The sequence below is a fragment of the Tasmannia lanceolata genome, unplaced genomic scaffold (genome assembly GCF_043159265.1).
Source record: "Tasmannia lanceolata isolate RefF3 unplaced genomic scaffold, GAP_Taslan_0.1 ptg000054l, whole genome shotgun sequence".
NCBI lineage: Eukaryota > Viridiplantae > Streptophyta > Magnoliopsida > Canellales > Winteraceae > Tasmannia > Tasmannia lanceolata.
The window spans coordinates 830270-856572 of record NW_027518731.1 but is presented as its reverse complement, the minus strand read 5'-3'; the positions used below and the strand labels follow the sequence as shown (position 1 = coordinate 856572).

At 38.0% G+C, this 26303-nt stretch overlaps 1 protein-coding gene and 1 pseudogene across 2 annotated transcripts; both read right to left on the bottom strand.

Annotated features, from left to right (window-relative positions):
- Window positions 1–7124: 7124 nt before the first annotated feature.
- On the bottom strand, window positions 7125–12034 carry LOC143864827 (vacuolar protein sorting-associated protein 20 homolog 1-like; annotated as a pseudogene). Its single transcript, XR_013241363.1, has 6 exons — window positions 11963–12034; window positions 11458–11610; window positions 10728–10881; window positions 8589–8672; window positions 7516–7705; window positions 7125–7410 (listed from the first exon to the last, which is right to left on the bottom strand). The product of XR_013241363.1 is annotated as a vacuolar protein sorting-associated protein 20 homolog 1-like (transcript).
- Window positions 12035–18308: 6274 nt separating this feature from the next.
- LOC143864751 (farnesylcysteine lyase-like) lies at window positions 18309–26303 on the bottom strand. Its single transcript, XM_077375556.1, has 5 exons — window positions 25644–26303; window positions 24959–25132; window positions 20050–20409; window positions 19064–19239; window positions 18309–18944 (listed from the first exon to the last, which is right to left on the bottom strand). Exons 1-5 carry the CDS (start codon window positions 26184–26186, stop codon window positions 18680–18682), a joined length of 1518 nt encoding a protein of 505 aa, XP_077231671.1. The 5' UTR covers window positions 26187–26303; the 3' UTR covers window positions 18309–18679.

Below are 26303 nucleotides of genomic sequence, written 5' to 3'. Positions count from 1 at the left end.
TGGGCCCAAAAAATTATTTCCATAGGACAATCCCAACCCGATCTATAGAGGTTTCCATAATATGCAGTATTACGGATATTCTGGATATTCTCCGTGATTCCCTGTATCATGGCCATATTTAGCTCATTAACTTGCTGCTATTAGGACCTTCCCTGTATAAATGATGTCCCTATTTAGCTCATTAACTTGCTGCTATCAGGACCTTGATTATAGGACATGATTCACTGTAATTAGATTGATTTACTTTCCATATTTAGCTCCTTGTATTTTCTATTTAACTGGCAATCTGTACATCGATTGATTTAATCAATACATGAGAATTTTGTATTGCCCTATACTCAAAGTTTATCATGGTATCAAAGCAGGGTTGAAACCTGCTTCTTCTGTCTTTTAATCTTCTCTTTTCTTTATATTGCTGCCATGGAAGAATCACCTTCTTCCACAGTAAAGAAATCTTCACAAGTGGTTGATCCATTCGACAACCCTTACTCTCTCCACCATTCCGACAGCCCCACGGCTGTTCTCGTCTCTCCACCTCTCAATGGTGATAATTATGCTACATGGATTCGAGCCATGAAAATGGCTTTAAGGGCCAAAAATAAGTTGGGATTTGTTGATGGATCCATTACAATTCCGAGCAAAAATTCTGAGCAGTGGATTAGGGTCAACGACATGGTCATCTCTTGGTTCTTGCACTCTAGCATGCCGGAGTTGGCTTCAAGTGTGATATATGCAGATTCTGCACATAAGATATGGGAGGACCTAAAGGATCGATTCTCACAACCTAATACCACGAAGGTTTATCAGATCAAACAAGACATAGTGGATTTGAAACAGGGTAACCTTTCTATTTCATTGTGCTTTACACGTCTCAAAATTCTTTGGGATGAACTATCTTCCTACATCTCTCCCCCGGATTGTCAATGTGGTGCTTCTAAAAAGTTTGTTGAATTCATTCAACAAGATCAAGGCATGAAATTCTTACAAGGATTGCATGAGTCATATGCCCCATTAAGGAGTCAATTGCTTCTCACGGACCCCTTGCCGTCTCTTGCTAAGCTATATTCTTTGGCTCTCCAAGAAGAGAAGCAAAGAGAGATATCATCAGCACATCAAACTAAAATGGAGGCTGCTGCTCTTGCATCCAATGCCTCTAAAGGGAATTACCGTCCCTCGAATTCACCATATCGAGGACAGAAAAATCAATTGCATTGTGATCATTGTAACATTGATGGTCGCACTGTTAACAATTGCTATAAAATTCATGGATACCCACCAAAGAAGACCATAACCGATTCCATCAACTCATTGGCAAGATGGGTGTGTTGAGCCTTCTCCAACACCCTCCATCTTGAGGGGGGGGGGGGGGGGGGGGGGTATTACGGATATTCTGGATATTCTCCATGATTCCTCCATATTTAGCTCATTAACTTGCTGCTATTAGGACCTTCCCTGTATAAATCATGTCCATATTTAGCTCATTAACTTGCTGCTATTAGGACCTTGATTATAGGACATGATTCACTGTAATTAGATTGATTTACTTTCCATATTTAGCTCCTTGTATTTTCTATTTAACTGGCAGTCTGTACATCGATTGATTTAATCAATACATGAGAATTTTGTATTGCCCTATACTCAAAGTTTATCATGCAGTTCCTCTATTGATCCTAGGGCTAGGATCATCCTATGGAAATGAATTTTCAGGCCCAACGTACTTACGTTGTGGCTAATCAAATGGATGGTTTGGATTATCCTATGGTGTATGTTACCGGCCTAGATGGGTCCCACTAAGGTAGAATACATTAGTTAATATTTTTGTGGTGTTTTCTCTCTAGTTGTGAGTAGGATAAGAGTCTTAGATATCAGGGTTATCTAGATTAGTAGTGGGTAGGAGGTTTATAGGAAGTGATAAGTTGATTTTCTATAAATAATATGTAATTAGTCTTTTTCAAATTAATGAAGAAATTATCCTAGAAATTGTGTCTTTGACCACAAAGGAGAATTGATCATTCCCTTGAAGTGGATCAAGAGGTTGATCTTCCCTCTAAGAAGATCAATTCTGTTACGAACCATATTTGGCAGCCATGATATTTTTTCCATGATAAATTAGTGTGTCAAGGGGGGTAGGGCTGGTGGGAGAAGGAGAGAGATTTGAGAGAGCAAGATTGAGATGAGGGAGGGTGAGAAGTGGCTAAAAATCAAGAAAAAGTCTATCTTTGAGTACAATTTTTTGTTTCCTGATTTTTTCCTGATTTTTACTTCTCACCACTTGGAGACGCTATTTTCCTGATTTTTTGTTTCAGGATTTTTAGCCCCCTTCACCCTCCCCATGCCATCTCTCACCAGTTGGAGAACTAGTTTATCATGAAAAAAAGATTCATAGAAACCAAACGTGCCCTTAGTACGAGCATGTATAGTCCAATATTTTCCAAAAAGTACTGTACTACTTACACCATAGGATGATCTAAACCTAAGCCTGCATGTACTTCTCCATCTTCTCCTCTTTGCCCCTTTGCAAAACCTAATTGCTAGTTGAGTTCTTTAGATAAAGTACAAAGTGGTCAAGTTGCGAGGTACTTTAGGTTGGGTTCACTTGGGTGTACCTTAGAGCAATTCTTCAATAGTTGAGAACTCCTTGATGTCTAAATGTAAGGATGAATGTACTAATCATTTGGCTTGGTCTTAACTCACAGGATCCACAATTAGTGTAGTTAGTAAAAATTTAATATTGTCGCGGGGTATAACTTTTGGGAGATGATAAATTTGCACCCCTTTAACGTCAAATGACGGCAAAAAGCATAAAATTCATACCCTTCTCTCTCTCTCTCTCTCTCTCTCTCTATATATATATATATATATATATATATATATATATATATATATATATATATATATATATATATATGTTTTTGACATCATTCAGGGTACAGGGGTGCGAATTATCCTACAGGGGGTGCAAATTTATCATCACCCTAACTTTTACTTTAGTTCTACTATTAAAAAAGGGATGTGTTGATGCGGGCACATGGTAGGACTAGGGTTAGGGGTGTAAATGGATATTCGAAAATTCGATTACCATCCGCATCCGAATCCGTTTAAAGCGACTATTATCCGGATCCGTTTCAAGCGGATATTATCCGAATCTATTTATGAGATATCCGGCTCTTAGTGGATGCGAATCTGGTAAATGGTATATCCAATCCGTTTAACATTCGAATCCGAGAAGTAAATCCTTTTTATTTATTATTAATAATATCATTAATATTTATTTTTAGTAATGACACATCTTTTGTTTCTAAAAGAAAAGGGAATTTTCTTTTTAGAAAAAACAAAAACAAAAAGTGTTTTGGGTAGGAAATGAAGTAATCTCTCATTTTAAGGGCATTCTTGGAGTTTTACATGGCTTCTTTATGAAGCAACAAATGTGGGCTATAGGATGAAAGAGACAAATGGATGATGGTGATTGAAAGAAGATGTCATAGTTTCTAGAGAATTCTAGAGTAAAAAGGCCATAGTCATTGATGGTAAATGGACGGCTCATATCAATTTTCCAACCTAGGCTTATATAAAAACCCAAAATGCAATTAAAAGAGAGGACTTCTAAGGTTTGCAGGAAGAAGCAAGAGAGAGGAGAAAGGAGGAGGCTGAGACACCATCTTCGGCATTCCTTGGTGCCTCCAACCCCACCAAAATCCACTACCGCCCCTCTCCACCTTCTCACAATCACCTCCATCACCGCCAGTCACCTCCATCTCTAACCCAATCCCCATCTCCATCCCCATTTCTCTTCATCTTCCACAATCAGCACTCCTACTTCCCCTGTTCAAAATAGCCCAAACTCATTCCATCATATACAAAAAAAAAAAAAAAAAAAACCCAAAGACCACTACCACTACCAACACCATCATCCATCCTCAACGCCTCTCTCTCTCTCTGCCTTTGTTTTAAAAGGAAGAAGAGGATCTCATATACTTTAGGGTTTGAGAGTTAATTTTGTGAAGAGAAAGTAGAGGTCTGGTTTTAGGGTTTGGAAATTTATTCGAGTAAGAAAGAGAAGAAAGATAAAGTGCTGCCATAAAATGTTCGAATTTGCCGGATAAACTGATACAGATAATATCCGAATTCGAACAATATCCGACGGATATGAATTCGGTAATAGATATTAAATCTCCGTCAAATTCGAATGTATACTGTAATCGAATTCGGATATAGCCATATCCGATTCGAATTCGATCCGTTTACACCCCTAACTAGGGTTATCAATAGGGTGGATCCGCTGTCTAATCGGATCCAAAATTGACAGTCTAATAGGATCCAAAATTGACCTTGTAATTTGATCGGATCTGGATTTAGGTTGTTCATTTATTTGCAAAACACATGATTCAGTCTGACCCCTTTGCAACCCTACACGGGAGGTAGAGAAGGTGGGTAGAGTGGGGGGAGGGATGTCTAGATGTAACATTTCTTTGCATTGAGATTTTAAGATGGAAAACTTCATGGCCAAAATTAGGTGTTTTCCTTTCCAGATAGATGGTATTTACATCCATGGTTTTAAACCGAAACCGAAATTTAAAGATTTCGGCCGAAATTATAAGCTTTTCACCGAAATTTCCACCGAAACCAAAATTTCCACTGAAATTTCGTTTTCGGCCGAGCCGAAATTTAAAACCTTGTTTACATCTTGGAAAGCCTTCTCTCATGCAACTAAACTAATGCCCTGTTTCTTTTAAGATTACGACCACCGATTGTCAGTGACAAGCCAATTATTGGACTAAAATTACGTTTATATTTTAGTGCAATAATCGGTTTGGCAATCACAATCGGTTGTCATAATCTTAAACGAAGGGCTTAAATAAAGTGGTGAAAACTTGGAAATGTTTTTCTTTCCACCAATTTTCACAACTTTCATGCGAATCATGCAAGCCCTTTGGTTGTTTGGATTGCAAATTTTTTTTCCTAAAGTTTGGAAAGGAAAAATATTTCTAAAAATTCCTCTTTTTTCCACACAAAAAAGATAGATTTAAGGAACTCTACACAAGTTTTACTAGAGGGACCTTCAATTTAAGATAATATCCCTATAAATTGATCATATTCATATCATTTCCCTCTAACTCTAACAGGGATAAAGAATCATCGGACCATGTATTACTTCATTGTCCTTTCTCTTACTTGATCTAGATGGATATTCTGCCATCTTTTGGGGCGTGTTAGGTATTTTCGAAGCGAATCTCGACTATAATCCCTGTGGGCGAAGCTTTACGGCATTGGCAGTCGGTAATTGGCGAGAAGAAACGTTGTGAACCATCAAAAACACCCACTTGGAAGCCTCCCCTAATAGGATGGTTAAAGCTGAATTTTGACGGGAGTTCACTAGGAAATCCTGGTAGAGCCGGTTTTGGGGGGGTGATTCGCAACCATAGTGGCGAGATTTTATTTTCTTATTCGGGACCCGCTGGCCCCTGTGATGCTAATGAAGCAGAAGTCATTGCAATGCTTTATGGCTTAAGATGGTACATGTCTAATAATCTTGGACCATTGATTGTGGAGGGGGAGGATTCAGCAAATACAATTGCCTGGGCTTGCAATCAAAGTTGTGGGCCTTGGCGCTTGGCCCCGAAAATTGATGAAATCCGGGATCTTGTGGGTATCATCCGCCCTCATTTGACTGATATGTGGAGATCGGCAAATTCAACCGCGGACAAGTTGGCGAAAGAAGGCGTGGAAAGAGTGGATATCTCCTTTGTACTTTCTTTTTTTTGTTAATGCCTTTGTATTATGGTTGCTAATTATGCGTTCTAATCCATATTTGGGGACATCGTGTCCCTGGATGGATGTAATTTTCTTTCTGGAATAAAATTTTGTTACCTTCTCAAAAAAAAAAAAATCATCTCGTGAGTTGTGGCAACAACTTTAGCATAAAAAAATTATATTGCAACCTGAACCTTTTCCCATGGAAAAGTATGAGAAAATAGTGAAATCCACAGCTAGAGGATGGGTTGTTTTTTATGAGAAAAAATTAACTGAAAAACTAACTAAAAAAGTAATTTCTGAAAAATCACAGCTAGAGGGTTGATTTTAGTTTTCCAAGGAATATTTTTTCAATGTTGTCAAACAAAAAAGATTTCTTTTTACATGATACACTTGTTTGGCCATCACTCATCAGGACCGTAAATCTCATAGGCCATAGCTATGCAAATAATGGATCTAGGTCCCACACTAGACGAAGATCAGATCTTCTAGATCAATGGAAAAAATTTTACCTAAAAAAGGGGATTGGAAAACATTTTTTGAAAAAAAAAAAAGATAAGGAAAAAAATTTCATGGTTGCCAAACATGCATGGTTTTAAATTTAGACCAAAATCTGAAATTTTGGAATTTCGGTCAAATTTCGTTTTTTCCGAAATTTCACCCAAAAATCCTGTTTTTTTTAATTAATTTAATATTTCACCAAAGTTCGGTAATTTCGCCAAAATTTTATAGTGAATAAAATAATCATTTCGTTTGAGTACCAGATTTCGACCGAAATTTCAAAATTTCAGGGGTCCGAAACCGGTACCGAAACCAAAATTTTAAACCATGCAAACATGCCAGTAGGCACCTAAGAAAGAATGACAGACCTCCCACCAAACAGCTCACTGATGTGAACATTCTCATATCCAATACACATGAGAAGTCGGCAGATTACCATTTTAACTGGTCCTGCAGTTTCAGCATCACTGGAAAACAATGGGACCCACCTGCATTAAATTTGTGACCCACAGAATGCGAAGTGGGGTCCCTATCCCTTCATTTGAGGTCTAATTTGTTTACAGTAATGAAACCTGTGGGATCAAATAAAATGGTAGTTCAGACTCCTTCTTTGTTAATGCCACTCTTATAAGAACTGGAAGATCCTGTCAAGAGATTCAATTGCCTGAAGAAGCACTAGATAAAGCACATAATAATCCAGGAGAAGCATGCCGCATAATGAAATCTTACGCTTTCAAATCAACATGATAAAACACAAATGGTACTTGATTGATTAAGAAGCCGGAATGGTGTGCCAGAAACATTAAAGCAGAACAAATGAAACTTTTCACAATCTAAAACCAGAATTTGAGCCTTGCAAACACCAATCCAAGAGCCGCAATCTGTGATCAAAGTATGTATTTTGTACGCTGATGACTTCGGATAAAGTATGTGGAGAGGTAATACAATGGTTTAGGGTTTGAGTATTGATGGGTAATACAAGGGTTTAGGGTTTCGGGGTTTAGGGTCCAGGGGAGGATAGCTGTAAACAAATACTTAGAGAGTCACAAATGACCTCCCAAAATAATGAACTGGTTACCACTTACATGCTATAGGTACAAATGCAATTGAGCCTGCTTCAATCTTCCGTCGATCAAGCAGGTAACGGTTCCTCCATGACTGTAAATTGTGGTTTTCAGCACAAATCAGTAAATCAGTGCGTAACCATATTTCAATGTGCAAAATTGGCAGTGTGTGTGTGAATGGCAACCAGGGTGAGCTCACCTTTTTCTCTCCTAGATGATTTGGAAACATCTCCAACACCATCTGCAACTGGGGTTTTGGTTGGCACATCAGGAAGAATCAATTCCTCATTCATTTCATCACCTTCAACTATCTCGATATTCTCACCATCAGGTTTCTCTGGAGATGGCACTGGAGGGACTGGAACTTTTGGCAGAGCTTGAAGGGTGATCTAAAAAAGGAAAGAAAGGTGTTAGGAAAAGTTTATATATTCGATACAAGAAAAACATGCACACTGCAAATGCAGACACACTAAGGTACAGACAAAGCATAGTCTCTTTTTTTTATTGCTGCAAATTCAGACACACTAAGGTACAGGCATAGCATAGTCTCTTTTTTTTATTGCTGAACAAAGCACACAGTGGATCGGAATGAGAAAACTGGTTTAAGACCGGTACTATGCAGGATGAAACAACAAAACTTCTATAGAAACAGGCTGGATTCATCAGGAGGAAAATCAAAATGACTAAGTTCAATCATAATTGAAACAGGATGAGATATTTTGATGACAGTCTCAAAAGAACAAAACTTATCTTCAAAGGAAGCTTCAGTCTACAGTTCCAAACAGCATAAGAACACTCAGAATCACAAAACAGAACTGAATAGTCAGTTTGAATTCCAATTCTGTAACAAAAAGGCTTCACTGACATTGAATGACATCCAGAAGAAAACTTGCAAAAATGTCATCGGAGTCAGAGAAGCCAATTTTCACACATCATAACATAAGGCTGCATATAAGAATTATGAAGAATTTTCACACATTATAACATAGGCTGCATAAAAGAATTATGAAGATGAAAGAGAGAGATGAAGATTGAAGATTATTCCATCAAACTAATTTTGAATATGTTCTCACGAAAGATGGCATCAAGACCTCTAATTTGGTAGAAGACCTAACCTTACAGAAGTTTGCTATGCTCTCATTCATTCAACAAGACACAATGTCAGTGATATGGATTAAAAATGCCAAATCCACTAAACTACTAAACATATTCATTTATGTGCTTATAGAGATGGTAAATATGGTCCGGCTATGCTACTATTTATATACATACCTCCGTTTCCAAGTTCTCAAACTCTGCTAAAACGTCCTCTTCGTCTTCTGCTGACAGCTTCTCTCCCAATATTGCATTAATTTCCTTCAGAATAAGGAAAAAAAAAAGATGTGAGCTGAAGTTTAGAAACAAGAAAATTTTAGGAGCATAGAAGGTAAAGGCAGAAAGATGAAGAGGTTAAATTATTGTTACAAACAAAAAATGGTAAAGGCAAAAGGATGAAGAGGTTTAACAGTGAAACTGATAATAAATTCTAGTTAGAAACAATAATTCAGAAATGAGAAAAGGCATAAGCACAAGCAAAAGATAGTTTAACAATAACATTGGCAACCCGGTACTTTCTAACATGAATGAATAGTACATCATAAAGATTAAACCAGAGGTATCAGAAGGATGACAATACCAGAATGTTTTTAGACGTAATGGGTCAACCATAATTCCAAATTAAAAACAACCATTTTCTCAGTCCACGAGATCCTAACACATACATACAGAATCAACGTGCAACTAGAAGTGAAGCAACAAATGTATGTACATGTTAAAAATAGTCCAGTGATCTCCAGATACACAGATTCTGTCTGTTGCTAGATTTTTTTTAATGACTATAACAAAATTCCGCTCCTAGAATTGAAACAGCGCCTATCAATTGAAAAAACCAAGTCCACCAAAAAAACGCCACATGGCCAGAAGTACTTTTTCTTTTAAGTGGTGACACCAAAAGTATTTCTACCAAAAGTATTTCTAATCATAATCTTCTTGTTCTAACCAAAATCTTCTTGACCGAGACACGATGTTCAAAATAATGATTCATGTGTGGAATTCCAGAAATTTTACACTGCAGTGCTGCATAGGATCTCATAGGCCAATGGGATAAAAAGCAGTATATTTTCTCAAACCTGGCTTGTCTTTTCTTTTTTAATTGGCTTTTGAGAGCGTTTTGGGGACTGTAATAACCTTTGACAGTTGTTTAAAAAAGAAAATACAGCACGAATTTGTGCAATTATTAAAACATGGTAGTGCCACCATCAGTAGCTTAACTACATATACAATATACAGTTATATATAACCACTATATAGGCATCGTCCAAACAAAAGACACATAATCAGTACATATACCAATTATATATGAGAGAACATTTCCTACACGCTTGTGTAGGTAAGTTACCTACGCACTACCTTAAAATACAGTGGGGCCCACATTATTTGGGTGATCCAAACAATTCATTTGAATGGTCCTCACATAGATAGGGTGTCCACAAAAAATCAGATCCATAGGATCATCCCAACCCTACGATTTGTGGAGGTAAAATGGACGTGTATAAACCTTCACAAATTAGTCCATTTTTTGCCTCCATAGTTTGAATGGTTAGGATGATCCTATGGATCTGATTTTTTGTGGACACCCTATCTATGTGAGGACCATTCAAATGAATTGTTTGGATCACCCAAACAATGTGGGCCCCCACTGTATTTTAAGGTAGTGCGTAGGTAACTTACCTACACAAGTGTGTAGGAAATGTTCTCTCATTATATATATGTATATATTTATATATACATTGTCATGGCAGTTACCTGAAAAATCTAATATCATCTATTCATCCAGGGCAATAATTTTATGAGAGTAGGGATAGAACTCAAAGAAGAGAGTGGTGTACAATCATTTCCAGAAGCATAAATAATGATATATTAACCCTGAATTAGTTTGTATCTCTTGAATACTTGACTCAGAAAAATAAGAAAATTTAGCCTGTATTGAGGGTCAGCCCATGATCTTTCGGCATGTTCACCGACCGGCTGCTAGCAAGGCCGACCGACTCACCGGACTGCGGTGGAGAGACTTAGTTTGGAGTTGTTTTTACTTTCTCCCTCCTTGAGGCTCTGTTTTGCCTTGATTTTTCTCTTTGTATTTTCCTTTTATCGTGATGTGTTTTGACCATCTCGATCCCTGGGCTTTGCCCCCTTTTTCTAATAAATCATCGCATGCTTCTCTTACTTTCTTGAAGAGAAAGAACACAACTACAAAAGTTTATGCTCGGAACAACTTAATTTGCTTCATTTAAAAAAAAATAACACAACTTAGATTGCTTATTTAACTAACAATAACATCAAGGAGAAAAAAACAATTGAAATGAAAATTACATCTTGATAAGCTTTAGCCTCAGCTGTATCATCCGTCAGCTTTTGCACATCCTCCAAATTAATCTCACTCTGTATAGCTTTAATAGCAAATATTCCCTGTCTTCAGGCTCTCAAAAACAGCCTTCTGCCTGCCTGCCAATTCAATATCTGCCAACTAAAACACATTCCAGATTAGAGCACCATGATATCTTATTTCCAATGTAAAACTTAAAGATAAAAGACCTATTAAAAGAAGAGTATCTCCTATGATTTGTGGACACGGGCATGAGTGTCGCGTGTCGACACGGACACGGAGTGTCGGACACGGCAAACCCCTAAGCTTTAGAAACGGGGACACGGCTAAAATAGAAAGTATATGTAATCATGATTTGTGGATATGGATTTGTGTGTCCAGTTTCGACATGGATACGCGTTGTCTAAATGAGTTAAACACAATATTCAATAAAAAAAACAGAATGTCACACTTAACACATTACAAAAACATGTCTACACACCCACATTAAGTCTAACACTTAAGCAATACAAGTAAAAGTGTCAAAAGGAGTGTCGACACGTGTGGACACGGGTGTCGTGTCGGACACTGTTGGACACGTGAGTCGGCAATTAATTCGAAGTGTCGGCCAAATCATAGAGTATCTCTAATAAATGTAGCCACAATTTACTCTTGAAAATAGAGAAAAGAGAAACGAAATTGAAAGATGTATTTCTCTGTTGCTATGGAATTACATACTTGTTGCTCAACATTAATGAGCCAAGTATCAACTTGCTTCAATAATTCTTCCTGGGTTTTCTTCTTCTTCAATGCAAGTAAGGCCCTGTCTTTCTTCTTCTCTCGAATCAAGTCCCTTGCAGCTTGCTTCTCAGCTTCAATCACTGCATCTAGCTGGAACAGTTCATTGGAAAACAAAAACAAGGGAATCATATATGATGTAACATAAAAGAAAGCTGCCCTCAGCCATATTTTAACAATGACGATCGAAATTATTCCTGACTCTTTCTCAGCTCACTGATGATAACTCTCTAATTTCCCTCCTTTCATAGCTTTGCTGGAGGAAATCCAATTAAGGCTGAAATAGAAACACTTCAACTCAATAAAAAAAAAAAACTAGAAACGGTTAAGTAAATAGGCTATGGATCTAATATCAATAATTCACAGCTGCCCTCAGCCATAGAAGATATTCCAAATAAAAAAAAAAACCATAAACGGTTAAGTAAATAGGCTATGGATCTAATACCAATAATTCACGGACGATTTCCAGATCCATAACTTCTATCCTATGATTCTTACATTGCATGATACTCCTAAATCTTTATGGGGATTTTATAAATTCCAATTCAAGCAAGCACTTTTTGATTATAAATACAACCAAGTATTTTGCACATGCTTATGGCAAAAAGAACAAAAATAATGTCAAAGAAGTCCTCCGTGTATTCAATCTGCATATTCAGGTCTGAAGTATGGTAGACAAAGTCCAGTTACTTGTCAAGCCAATTTGGGTTAAAGGCCAGTCAATTATACGTGGCTGAGAAAATGTCTACAAAAATGTCTCGTGCAACCATTATTCAGGACAAAAGTACGTTACCCAGAGTTACTTGTCCAGCCAACTAAGATTAAAGACCAATTAATTGTATATGGCTGAAAATATGCATAGAGATGGAGAAAAAAAGAAATCAATTGCCATAGAAACAACATTAGAGATGAGATTTTAGTAGGAAATAACTCTGAGTGCTTTCGTTCTGCCTTTTGGCCTTTTAATGCTATTGCCATCATTAAACAAAAAACACTGAGTGCTTAGACAAAAAAGACAAGATGGATTCCAATGTGAATCTCCCGACGCTTTCCCATTAGTTCAATGTGTATTGCCTTTGATTTGGCCTTCCCTTCCTGGTTAGTCACAATTCTGGAACAAATTTTACACCTGAATAGTTTCATCTCAGATGTTGTGGTATAAGACCTTTACTTACATTATTCAAATAGCCATGCCTATCATAATCACCAATACAACATACAAAACAAGACCATAGAAATCAAGGTGCTAATGCTGCCGTCCAAGAAAATATTATTACAAACATGAAGATATTACAGCACACAAATCTGAATGCATGGTTGTGTTTGGCTGGCTCACTTCTCCATCCCCGTGAATATTCCCTGAAGGGACCACTCGTGAACTCAAAGAGCACACACCAAGAGGATCCGATCCTTCTCCATGTTTCAGTTTACTATCAAAATGCATACGCTTAGAGGCCAAATGACTATAAGCATGACTAAGGAGTCATTGCTAGTGATTGATGTGGATTCCTCCATACATAAGTAAATCCAAAAGTATATTTACGAACATAGTGGTGGAAAGACGGATTTCAAAGAACCCTTGCCCCATGGAAGAGCCAGTTTGTTTGATTTTAAGAAGGGAGGCAGAGACAATCGTGCTCATCAAAGAAATCCTTGCTAGCATCTCTAATTACAACTTTTTCTTTTGCAGATCCCAAGGGCACTCAGGACAGGTAGAAAGGAGTCAAATGGATTTTCACTGTAAGGACTATGAGAATAAGTTTCACCTAGTGAGATGGGAGTTGTACCTTTTTACAAATACAAAGGAATATTGAAGATTAGGAAGCTTAGGGAAGTTAGTAGCACCTTACTGGGTAAACCGCATTGGAGATTTAGGGAGGATTAGAGAATCTCATGGAGATGAAAGTCTGGCAGCCTAGGAGGAGATTCAGGAGATTCAGATGCAAGATCAGCTTATTATTTCAAAACACATATGTGCGCCAAAATGCTGGCAAAGAAATCCTAGTTGACTTCAACTCAGGGCGGTGTGTTCGATTACTCAATTAACATGGTAATAACTTGGGAGAATCAAATGAGTTTTGATTGACTTCGTAGGGGAAAATGCGGACTCAAACCATAACTCGACCTAAAAGGGAGATGACTCAAACGAGTCGACGATTGACGCAGAGAGTTTTGAAAAAGTGGATCAGCTAACAGCCTAACAAGATTAGAAGATCTAGGTCCAGAGGAAAATCAGCAAGACCAGTTTGGAGTTTAAGAAAGGAGATTTGGTCCAATTTTTTTTTTTTTTTTTGGAAATAAAAGAATGATTTTGTAGATCTGATAAAAGGTTGAGGTGCTTAATATGATTAGAAGCTGTGGGTTTGTCTATGTGTGTTATATAGGGTACCGATGAACAATTTGGTTGCAGAGACTATTTCAAACATGACTTGAATGCTTAGAAGCAGGAACCTTCTCTCGGGGTGCCGCTCCCACCTTGGAACCTCGATTCGGTGTTCCTTAGGAAGGAGCTTCCAGGGAGCGTGACCCAGAGAGACGGGAACAGCTCTAATGACGCTCCCAGCATGCTTCTATTACTCTATAAGTCCCACCACCACCAACTTCCTTACATCAAACTCCTCCAACTCTTCAAAGTACTTCATTGGAACAAGCACAAAGGCTTGTGCATCTTCAAAAGGCACGAGCAACGAGTGCACACGAATGAAGATGGTTAGAAACTAGCTTTAAGATGTACTTAAATTTTGAAAGATACATATCAAAATGGTTAGAAACTATTATTTTTTGTGTACTAGAAGTTTGAAAGATATATAAAGAAAATATTACATACACACTCCCATGGCGCTCCCAAACTTAGACTCTTCTAGACCTCACACTTCCCCGCCCCCGCTCCCGCTCCCGCTCCCGCCCCCGCCCCCGCCCCCGCTTCGTGCTTCTAAGCTTGATTGTATTATAAGCTCTACTTAATTTCCCTAAGCCTCCTCGTTGTCAAAGCCTTTATACTGTGCCTCTTCAATGATGTGACAATTGACAAATGCTTTTTAAGGATGGGTGGAACCGTGGAACTTCACAACTACAATTGTTCTAATAAATGACTTGGTAAAGACATGAACCAGAACTCAAATTCTTGTAAGCATACATTTAATCAAATACTTAGATTCGAAACCCCGATCCCATTGCCCAACTAAATTATTAGTTGGTTGTTAAGGGATCATGGCAGTAAAACACAAAGGCAACAATAACCGGGGTAGGGTCTTGATAACAGATATAACAGTAGTAGGGATATGTAATTATGTAGGGAACATCAAACGCTTGTTGAGGTAGGTGTTAAGTTAGATCTCATTTGAAAAGCATGAATACTATTTTAAATTGAGTTATAGTGTCCCTTATTTGGTTTACGCTAAAAGTTGACAATTAATGTTATTATAGTTTTAGGAGAACTCGGAGCAATTTTTAATTTAAGTTGTAAAGGTCTTTAAATTAGTTGATAGTACATGTTATTCTTTGTTCAGCTACAAGCTTTCACCTGAAAATGACAACCAACCCTCCTGTTTTCTCGATCTTATTGTTCTTTTCTTTAAGTAATCTATTGTTTTTGTTGACCCTCATTATTGTATGTTCCTCTTTTGAGACCCAGTTCAGACGTGACTTCAGAATGAAGCTCTCATCGAGGTATATGGATTGGTGTTGTGAGGTATGAATTCTACGGTAAAAATACAAAAGAAAGACCAAATATTCTACTATATACCTTTTTGCGTGGTTGTCTTGCATCCAATGCTACTATATACCTTTTTGTGTGGGTGTCTTGGTTAAAATGTCACCAGAATGTGTCAGTATAAAAAATAAGGTATTGCCCAATTTATTCTAGTTAAACTGATGGAAATATTTATTCCTATTCCAATCTTCTTATCCCACGCACATACTCTCTAAATGTCTTCCCGATGGGCATAGTGTGGAAGTGAATCATATAGATACGTGTAATTCTTCTTATTTCCATTGATTTTGTCATTGCAAAGCGATAGTGTTGTCTTCTAACAAATATTAGAAACAAGTAGATTTTCTAGATATGCATTTCAAGTGGTGGTGTAGTGACTTTCTAGTCGGTGGATGTTATCCCTAATGAGATCAATATGAATTGCATATTATTAATGATCTACATAAATTGCCCAACATGATTTTTCTGATTCATTCCCTTTATACAAGCTATTATATGTTTCTTCACACGTCTGTGCCCCTATGAGAAACAAGAAACAAGCCATTGTTTCTCAAGACAATTATTGCACCATGTCGTCTGCACAAAATAAGGTTCTAAGAATTTATGCTCTATGGATTAAGCTTGGGATATGCATCCACCTTCATGCTGCTATAATGTGAGATAACAATATCAATATCCATAATGTATTTCAGAAGCATGCAAAAAGAAGTTGATGTTAATCATCGTTTCATTGAAGAGAGATTTTAATTACACTCTTATCTTGTCCTTTACATAGCGTGCTAACCTTTTTACCAAGCAGAATCACTCATTTCACTACAGCCAGGAATTTCTGGGTGTGTTATCAAGTTAACAAATGGCAAATTTAGCTTGGTGGTGTCATTGAATGAATGAAATTGAGCCTCACCTAAGTTTAATTAACTATTGAGCTAGCATAACATGCAACCTAATTCAAGCTTCATCGAGGCGGTGTCATTTAGACTGGAATCACTACACCATTTGCTTAGTGGGAACACATCCACTTCTACACTTACTCATTCATCATCGATTATGAATAAAAGAAAAAAAAAAGGGCAAATTATTATGAATCAACACAAGTGATCATGTCAATGACAGTGGTCTCTGTACGTTTTCTTTCCTATGTGGGATTTGGGATACAGGCAATCATTACTGAGTTGTTTATTCTGCCTGTAATTTCTGTATTGGGACACCTCGTTTCTCCACTTGTCTCTCAGATTTCCATCTATTAATGAAAGTTGTTATCTTAAAAAAACATAAAAAACAATGATGTGGCTCATCTGACACGCAATGAGCAAAAGCACTGTTAACATTAGAATACCCATCGAAATTCAACAGTAAAACAGAACCAGCAAAAGTGAGATCATTTCCACTAAATTTCGACTAGAACCATTTGAAATTTTCATCTCAGAGACTTAACCCTGTAATTCAACATGTAATTTCTAATGCAAACCCTCCCAATTTATCAACCCCAACCACATAGGCCCTGTTTGGATTGCAAGAATTTTAAAGGAAAATTTTCAAAAATTTCTTACCTGAACTGATCCTATCTCCTATTCAATTTTTACTTAGATGGACCTTCAATTTATGATAATATCTGTCTAAAATAATCATAATCATATCATTTGCCTCTAAATCATGAAAAGAAAAACAAATTCTGTTAGAGATGTTTTTGTTGTAATCCAATTAGTGTAAAATCATGTGATAAAAAACAAGGGAGGATCCATGCATGATTATTGGAGGAGTATTCTCAGTTTATTCAATTGGGATCTTATCATCGTGCTACCAACAAAAACAAAACAAAAACTGAATCAACAACATCCAAAAGCAGAGTCTAATCATATGAGCCAAAAGCAGAGTCTAATCAACAACACCCAAGTCGCAACCCTAGCTGCAGGTAGTTAGCTTGTAGATTAGTGGTATAAGGAGAAACTATATGATGAAGGGCAGTATGAACACTTACTCATTATCCCATTCTTGATATTTGATCCAAAAACAGCTCACTTTTTGAGGAGCTGCTGTTGGATCAAACATCAAGGGCCGTACTTCAATCGTACTACCTTTACATGTATAATTTCTCATGGTATAAGTAGTCAATATGGAGAAGACAAACATTTGATTCACCTATAGTTTACCTCGTAGAATAGTCACAAGTAATGTTTGGTTGCCAACCTTGTGGGGTATTAGGAGGGGATATCATTACCAATATAGAAAGAGAAAAGAGGGAAAAGAGAAGAGAGAGAGAGAGAGAGAGAGAGAGAGAGAGAGGAGAGAGAGAAGCAAAATTCTCGAAGCCAAATCCCACGTTTTTTGAGAAATTTGGCTTAGAAGGTATAAGGAGGGGACATGGACGCCACGCCACTAGACATGCAATAATTACTATGAAATTTGTCTGGTAGTCTCAAGGGATTTCGATGCTACGTTGGGAACCAAACAAGAGATTTTGCTGATGTGGAACCCAAATGGATTTATTGACTCACAAATAAAACGAATTCTATCCTAACAACTTGATAAGCAGGGAAAAAGAAAGTGAAAAACCAATGCACAACCTAAAAATTTGAAACTTGATCCAACTCAACCCACTTTTGAGTAAAGTCAGGTTTTTGAACTATGTTATGGACACTAATTATGAAAATCACTCTTGAAAACATAGTTTAAAAACTTGATTAGACTGAAAAGTGTGTCCCAGCAAAGTCAACTCGATTTATTAATTCATGACTTGATAAAAACTCAATGGAAATTTTCTGCAGAAATACCTAAGTTTAATAAATTTGTATACATTTCCTATACATTTTTATAGTAACAACTCATCGACTCGACGCACCTCTGGTGTACCAGTTATCGTGCCCACGGAAAACTCTGGGTAGCCAAGTGCGGAGTGCATAACTGTTGAAAGCATCTAAGTAGTAAGCCCACCCCAAGATGAGTGCTCTCCTATTCCGACTTCCCCAGAGCCTCTGAGTTCCAAGACTTTGCTCGATTTCAATCAAGTAGAGTCGACTCAACTTATTATGATTTGGCTCGTTGGGCTTTAATTTACTTTATCTAACACAAAAGGCATGAATGGTAGAAATAGTAGAAATGCAATGCATTAGAACATGGATTTTAATTTTATTGATACAATAAGCCCTCCTGTTTTTCTCTGAGTTATCATCATACACTAGTGAGGTCATTACTCAATAATGCTACAAGAAGAGCCCAGCACCTCCCTCCATTTTAAGAAACAAGAACATCCACACATCAAAATTCTTCGAGTTCTAACTCCAGAATGTCGTTGAATTACACCAATTGAAGTGAAAAACACCATCAAATCTGCAAATGACTGGCGATGGAAAGAATCAACTCAATTTCGACCCAGTAAATGCTCATTACAGCGACTTCTCATCTGATTCAACCCCAACTGGATTGAGAGGAAAAACCCATGTTCACACTCCCTCATAGATCAAAATGTGCACCTTCATCTGTAGCAGATTTCCTCAGGTTTGGTAAATCTGAAGGAGACCCAGAAGAGAGCCTTGATAAGATAAGCCTGGCCACATTTTCAGCTGCAACTGCACTACACTCGATACTACTAGCCGCATTCTCGAAGGAATTTATGTAATATAGATGCAGCCCATCCAACACAAATGGTGCAAACACTTCTGGAGCCTCATAATGAGGATAAGCAGCCCAATTTATCCTGACAGTCTCCTTCCTTACACTGTTGATAAACACAAAAAAATGTTAGCATTTGATAATCTGTATAAACTCCTTGACGATAATAACTAAGTACACTGTTGTTGTCCCAGTCTAGATAGGACATGAAAATGTAGAATTCACCTGAAGATGAGATCCAGTAGCTCTTCTGGCATCGGGGCACGAGAGAATACCTTGTAAGCCATATCCTCTTCACTGTATTTCTTTAGAATAGAGATACTGGAAAATGGAATATCAGGTGCTTCAATTGTGCCCACAAGTTCGGGAATTTCCGACACAGAGTTGAGCCCAAAATATGCCTGAAAGCAACACATTCGCGTTAATGGTCAGTTTGGATGCACCAAAAGTGGGAAAATTAAAGTAAAAGATCACATTTTCCATTTACTAGGATGATTTTGTTGCCATTTACTATTCACATGGCAGAACTTGTCTGCTGTAAAATTTCCAAATGCAAGCCGTTTTGGACGTTTGATTTCCTCTCGAATCAAGAGAAAAGTGAAGTAGAGAAATGGGAATCTATATTCTTTTCCTCTGTTATGAGCATCCAAACAGACCCTTAATGAATCTTATGTGGGAAGTATCCAAAAAATATTTTCTTGCTTGAAGGGATTAAGCTAAACAATATGCCATGAGGATTTATTTGGTTTTATTGGGCCTGGTCTCTTGAGCGATTAAATAACCCCGGATACGGCAGAGAGGAGAAGGGAAGGGAAGGGTGGAGAGCAAGGGATTATTTTAACCCAGATTTTTGGGGATATTGAAATCTCAAGGGTAATCTGAGATTTTCATAATATGATTAAATTGTTGACCTGCACTGCCATTGTCATCTTGTCCCTACTTATTGTCTTCAACCTTTTTTTTTTAAGGTATCTTATTCAACCTATTTCTTCTCTTGTCTTCTTCCTTCTCCACCTATCTGGAGCAAATTAATCACTCAAGAGAATGGCCCATTGGAAATCATAAATTACACATTGGTTGAGAAACACAAAGCAGAGGAATGCAGAAAAAGACAAGGGCCAAGGCAACACAACAAAGGAAATCATGATGTATTGATCACGAAAACACGTATATGGAAGGAAACTCTGGAAAAAAACTGCAAGCATACTCACAGGATTCCAGAGGCCCCTCACGAATGTTGCGTGCGTATGTTGTAACTTCCTCTTAGGAATTGAAATTGGCGGGGAGAATCTGATGTTCAGCTCATCTAGTGGCGTAGCAACTATAGTCACATCACAACTGTAAGAATTTCCTTTGGTTGAATTGAGCTCATAAGAGCCTCCAACATAGGAGATCGATATTATCTCTTCATGGAGATGCAATGAAACATTTGTACGACGGATCAACCCGGCAGCAATCTGCCAATTCCCTCCTTCAACAGACCATAATCCTGGGTCAGAGCCTGCTAAGGAAACGGCACCACCCAGTCCACTGATGGTCACATTCTGACCATAGTTGATTCTTGTGATTACCTGCAGAAATAGAACCCTACTCAATGAAGATTTGCACATTCCCATACAAGTTGCTAACCTGTTCAAATAAACAGAATCTTTGAAACAAAATCAACAAAAAGTGAAGGATTTTTCAAAAAATTGTATTGCCTCTTTTCTGAGATGATAAAAAAAGCCCATTAGATATCCACAAATGAAAAATAATAATAAGAACTGCAGAAACTGCCAACTCATTGTGGCGTGAGAAAAAATGTCTCCAGCCCTACAAAGATCTACATTATTAAGAATACGCGCTAGTTGTAGCTGCTATAACCCAACATTTTACTTCCTAGCCGCCCAATGGCATTCTAGGAACCTCTCTCAATCCACATCCTCACCCAAAACCTCCTTCAAGACGTAAGAACAGGCTCTAGCATCAGTGCTAGGAATCAACAGCCATTAAAAACCTATCAAAAAAGACCTAAAGATGCCAGCACCACCAAAGGGACAAGTTCTGGGCTTTCAGTAGTAATCTGATGTGAAGATGAAGGTTGAGGAGCTTCTGTTTGGAAAGATCCCTGAAATGGGGCCCCTTGTCAATTTAAATAGGTCTCATATTGTGTCTTGGGTACCAATATCAATATTGGCTTATTCATTTTTGACCCAGTTACATATGCATGACATAATAATGACATCACGTAGGATCAGTTTCCTTCTTGTTGCAACATGTTTTCAAATTAAGATTAGTTTTTTTTTTTTTTTGAATGGTAATTAAGATTAGTTTTCTTCCTGTTGCAACATGTTTCTATAATTAATTCCACATTCCTGCAGTGGACCAGAACATCACCAGTAAACAGCCATCTCAACATACTGGCACACTGCAAACCATCCACCCTACAAAACAGTCCCTACTCCATACACACTCCTATTACGGCCTAAACCCTGTAATTCTTATACCAAATCAATCCTAAAACCCAACCAGTTCTAAATCCACTACTGCAGAAAATTCCCAGACCTGCTATAAATTATTTTAAGCAATTTCAGTCTCCTCTACACCCATTACCGGTCCCTGAACTTTATGTACAGACCTTATTCACCCTATTCTCTAATCTATTATCGTCTAATATTAGATTTAACCATCAAGAAAGCCCTCCCAGTTGGCTGACCTACGTTACAGAGCCTATGTTCTACCGTGGCCACTAGAAGTGGACCAGTGGTAGGACTTACCAACAAGAACCACCCTCCAATCAAGATCTATTCAAGATGTATCAGAACATCGTTGAGAGACTAATCATTGAGCAACAATTGAGTTGGACCAGAATCTAGGGGGATTCCATCAACAGATCAACCCTAAAGCCACACAAGTAGTAAGCCTGAGCCCCACTCCAACCACTGCCTACGGCAATGAGGCGCAAGATCATTGGGATTGGAATGAATGCAGTTATGGAGAACAAATGGATGACATTACTAGGAGATTTTGCAAGGAAGCACTTGACTTTGGCATTGATACAAACCCTAAAGCATTCAATCATTGGCTTGCTACCATGGATGATTCTTTGAGTGGTACGACATGGCAGAGGACCAAGGGGTCAGAAATTGGTTTTCCACGCCAGGACATGGTAGAGAAATTTAGAAAATAAGCGGACGCAGTGGGACCCACCCCTATCTTCAAAGTTTCAATGGCACGAGCTGAAAAACGATTGAAAGAGAAGTACCTTTCTGCTAACTTCTGCGAGGAGTTCTATTACCAGATGGTAAACCTCTAATATTGTAATCCGACTTGAATAGGCAAGTAAGTTTGATGAGCTGACCATGAGGTGTGATGTTTCTGAAACAATTACACATTACTTTATCATTTCAATGATAGATTGTGAGCCGAGATCTGAAAGGAGATGGCCACTTTTCGCGTCGTGAACTTGGAGGATGCTACCCTCACAACCATCAAGGTTAAGAAGAGCCTGAGAACACTGCTCACTAGACGATTCACATCCCAAGGCGATGCAAACCCAGGAGACCCATCGATGCTAATAGGGCCTCTAAACCAGATTATCAACATGTGTAACAATGAATGTCACTAGGAGTTTGATGTTTTCAAACTGTTATGGATGGTTGTCTTGCTTATATGATGGTTTCTAAGTGTGTATTTGTGCTTATTCTAGCATTTCCTTTATTTTAGAGGATTTCTGCCGAAATTTCCAACCGAAACCGAAACATTTCCGTTTCTATGGTGACCGAAATCGAAATTTAAAACCTTGCTCTTGACGAAATTCTTACTCAAAAAGAAAGCTTGCTTTTTTATGAGGATACACCCTCAGAAGATCAATAGTTTGCTTTTTGGCACAGTCGGTGTATCTTAAAGACATCTAAATAAGATCTGAAAGAGGATTAGCTCCGTACTACCATCTTCCAGTACTTGGTCAAAGCAGAGATAAGTATTGAAAGCTCATCGTCAACAAAGGTAGTAGCATGAACGTCATTTCACAAGCTATTGTTGATCGACTACAACTCACTGTCCAACCGCATCCACGGCCATAACAAAGTGCATGGCTTGATAATACCAAGATTCTATTTGGTGTGACGTCATTCGATGAAAGTGACACGTATTATTGGGTCATCCTTGAATGTACGACCAATATGTATAGTATAGCGCACGAGCCAATGCCTATCGCTTTGTACATAAAGGAAAACAGATCCTTCTGACCCCCATGTCACTAGAGGTACTTAAAAGTCATGCAAAAGGTAACAAGACTCCAACCAAGAGGGCCTCAGCAGAAAGAGAACACGAGACATTAACCAATAGGATATTGGTGGCTAATCACTAGACCATCCCGACTAATGCCTTGTTTAGCCAACACAACTGCTTCTTTGTTTGACGATCTCCAGTGGTACTGCGAGTAAGGCTTGATAGAAGTACAAAGATCCATAATCTCAAGGATGATAGGAGCGGATCTCCATGGACCCACCGAAGTACCATTAAAAACCACCCTGGAGATAGTTGATCTATGTTATCTTATCAATCCGTCTTTGCACCATCAGTTTTGAGTGGCTAACAATGAGGCAGACACTTTCGCTAAAGAAGGAATCTTATGTTCGGGCCTGATTATAAGCAACCATTACCGTAGTGTAATTTCTTTTGTATTTTTCTGGCGTTCTTACTGGTTGTAGGGACATTCGTCCTTCTCTTGTAAATTCTTACTTTCACAATTCAAATCACCTTCAAAAAAAAAAAAAAAAAAAAAAAAAACGTGAGTAACATTAGCTAAATGGATGTTCTGCAGGAAAGAGGCAGTAGGATACTACTCCCAAGAGATATTACTTAGATGCTAGAAGGAGATATTAATTGGAAGGGGTCCAAAAAGGAAGATCAGGCCCGATGGAAAAGCCCTCCCCCAAACACAACTAAGCTCAAAATTGAAGGTTGCTGCCTCAGAAACCCAGAACTAGCAGGAATTTTTAGATATGTGAATTGAGATATTCTTCTAGCCTACTTGGGTCCAGTCGAACAAACAGATTCAACAGAGGCATACTTCTAACAGGATTGCAACTGTTTAGGACAGAACTAGGGGTAGATCATTGGTTGAGGGTGAGTCGTCTAATGGCATTTCCTGGTTGAAAGAAGATGAGGGAGGTCTGTGGAGTCTCAATCAATATATAAACGAGATAAAAGAAAAATATGAGCGGAGCGGTAGAAGAGAGCTATCATGTTCCAAGAAGTGCAAATATTGTACATGGGTCGATGTCGACCGAAGATACAATCTTGTAAATTCCTATTTTATCTAATAAAGTTATCTTTTCATCTAATAAAGTTATCCTTTCAAATAAACAAAAAGTTTGGTTTCTCACCCCTATTAAAAGCTTAACACCACAAACTTAGGTGAAGTTTTTGGCAAAGATTTCATGACAATTAGAGATCATAGCAATGATTAAACATTTCCTACAAGTACACATAAATTGTTATGAGTCCTATGACCTACATATGTTCTCTTGTATTATCATGCTGGTCATCTGCATAGGTTGCTAGTTTCCACGGATCATTTTCTCTATCTTACATTTGTAAACAATGCCAGAACAAATAAACTATCTTATCTATAAAAGAAAGAAGACCCATGTACGCTAAACTGAAAAAAAAACAAATTATGGCCTTCAATCACACACCCCTCACAAGCCCAGCAAATAATAGTGCTTATTTGAAATGGGTGGATGGGATAAACTACTAAAAACGACAATGACTTATTCATGCCTTTCAGTCCCATAAATCTATCAAGCAAATAGCAGGAACCAAAGAAAGACAAGGCTAGGTAAGGAATAAAGATGTGAAACAACCAATTACTCCAAAAGCTTAAGCTGATAGAGATGCTGTTATTTAATCATTTATACAACACTCCCCCTCATGTGTGGCCCTTCTTTTGGGTTGGCCATACATGTGGATTTTTAATATCCAGGAGTTGTTTGGTTTCGAACACGGGACCAGTGGTGAGGCAATAGCTCTGATACCATGTCAAACAACCAATTAGTCAAAAAGCTTAAGCTGTTAGAGTTGGTGTTATTTAATCACTTATAATTTTAACACCAATAAAACAAGAAAGCTTACAGTGATGAGCTCCGATATGAGTCTCTGAGATAACCCGGCAGCAGCCAATTCATCCTGCAAAGTTCGTTGGGTCAGCCCATATAAGTCCGCCCATTTCAGCATCTCCTCCACCGTAGTAAAAACAGGCCGAGATTCGTGGCTCATGTAGAAACGCAAAAAATTGTCCACCAATTTCTGCAAAACAAAAAGGCAAATCTAAAAACCTAGAAAGGGCAATAAATCGAAAAGTGGGAAATAAAAAAAAAATAAAAATGATGAAGCGCCACTTTATAGAATAAAAATAAAGAGATGATAGAAGAAGAATAGAAAAAGAAGCCAGGTTAATTCGAGGAAACCCAAACCCCCAACTGATATTGAAAATTTTCTATGATCTTTCTTTTACAGTCAAGCCATTCTTTATACTAATTCTACCCTGATTAACTCCTCAATTCAACCACATAATTACTCACTAAATCAAGCAATTACAGCTTATAATTATTTCCTGAATCAAACAATCACAGCAGTACCCTTATAGTTTGGAAACTCATAAAATATGAACTAAAAATAATTTAGGAAGGTTCCTAACAAAATCTAAAAACCCAGAATTGAGAAATCCAAATAGGAAAAAAAAATTGACTAATCAAACAACACAAAAAGAGAAGAAAAAGAAAACCCAATTGGAGGAGATTGACATAAAGAGAAAAACCTTAACAAAACGCTGCATCCGAATCAGAGAAAACCCATACCGACGAAATAAAAGGAGGGAATTAAGAAAATTAACGATTTTTGGATAAAGGGGGATTTTGGAATTTTGAGAAGGAAGGGTTTTAAAGACAAAGTGGGTCCCATCCCAAATGGCAAAAGAATCATCATCATCATCATCATCCTTTTGGGTTCGAATTGAGAGGTTAAGAGAGGATGCAAATTTAAGGGCGTGAAGGTTTTTGGGGTGAATGATAGAGGCTCCGGCTTCGAAGGTATCTCCGGCTAGGGATACTGTGGCCGTCCGGCCACCGACGATGGAGTTTTTTTCGAAGATTGTGATGTGGTTGAAGAGGGTGGAATTTGGGTGGGAAATGGAGTATGTTTTGAGGAAGTGGGCTAGGGATGACCCACCGATTCCACTGCCGATTATGCAGACTGGTTTGTGGGATGGAGATGGAGGAGAGATGGAAGAAGAGGAAGAAGTAGAAAGGAGGAGGAGGAAGAAGAGGAGGAAGGGAGGAGAGGAGGGTTTTATGCTTTCCATTGGGATTTTTTATTTTTTTTGTCTTCTGGAATTGCAGACTGTATCTGTAAATAAGGAGGAGGAGGAGAGCCGGATGGAATTTTTTCTTTGGTCCTTTTTCCCAGACTCTACCTATTG

Coding starts and splice junctions, on each gene's coding strand:
- LOC143864751 (XM_077375556.1), bottom strand. CDS start 26,186: ATGGAAAGCATAAAACCCTCCTCTCCTCCCTTCCTCCTCTTCTTCCTC. Junction 25,133..25,643: donor GGATGCAGCGTTTTGTTAAG/GTTTTTCTCTTT, acceptor TTTGTTTTGCAG/AAATTGGTGGACAATTTTTT. Junction 20,410..24,958: donor TCATATCGGAGCTCATCACT/GTAAGCTTTCTT, acceptor CTATTTCTGCAG/GTAATCACAAGAATCAACTA.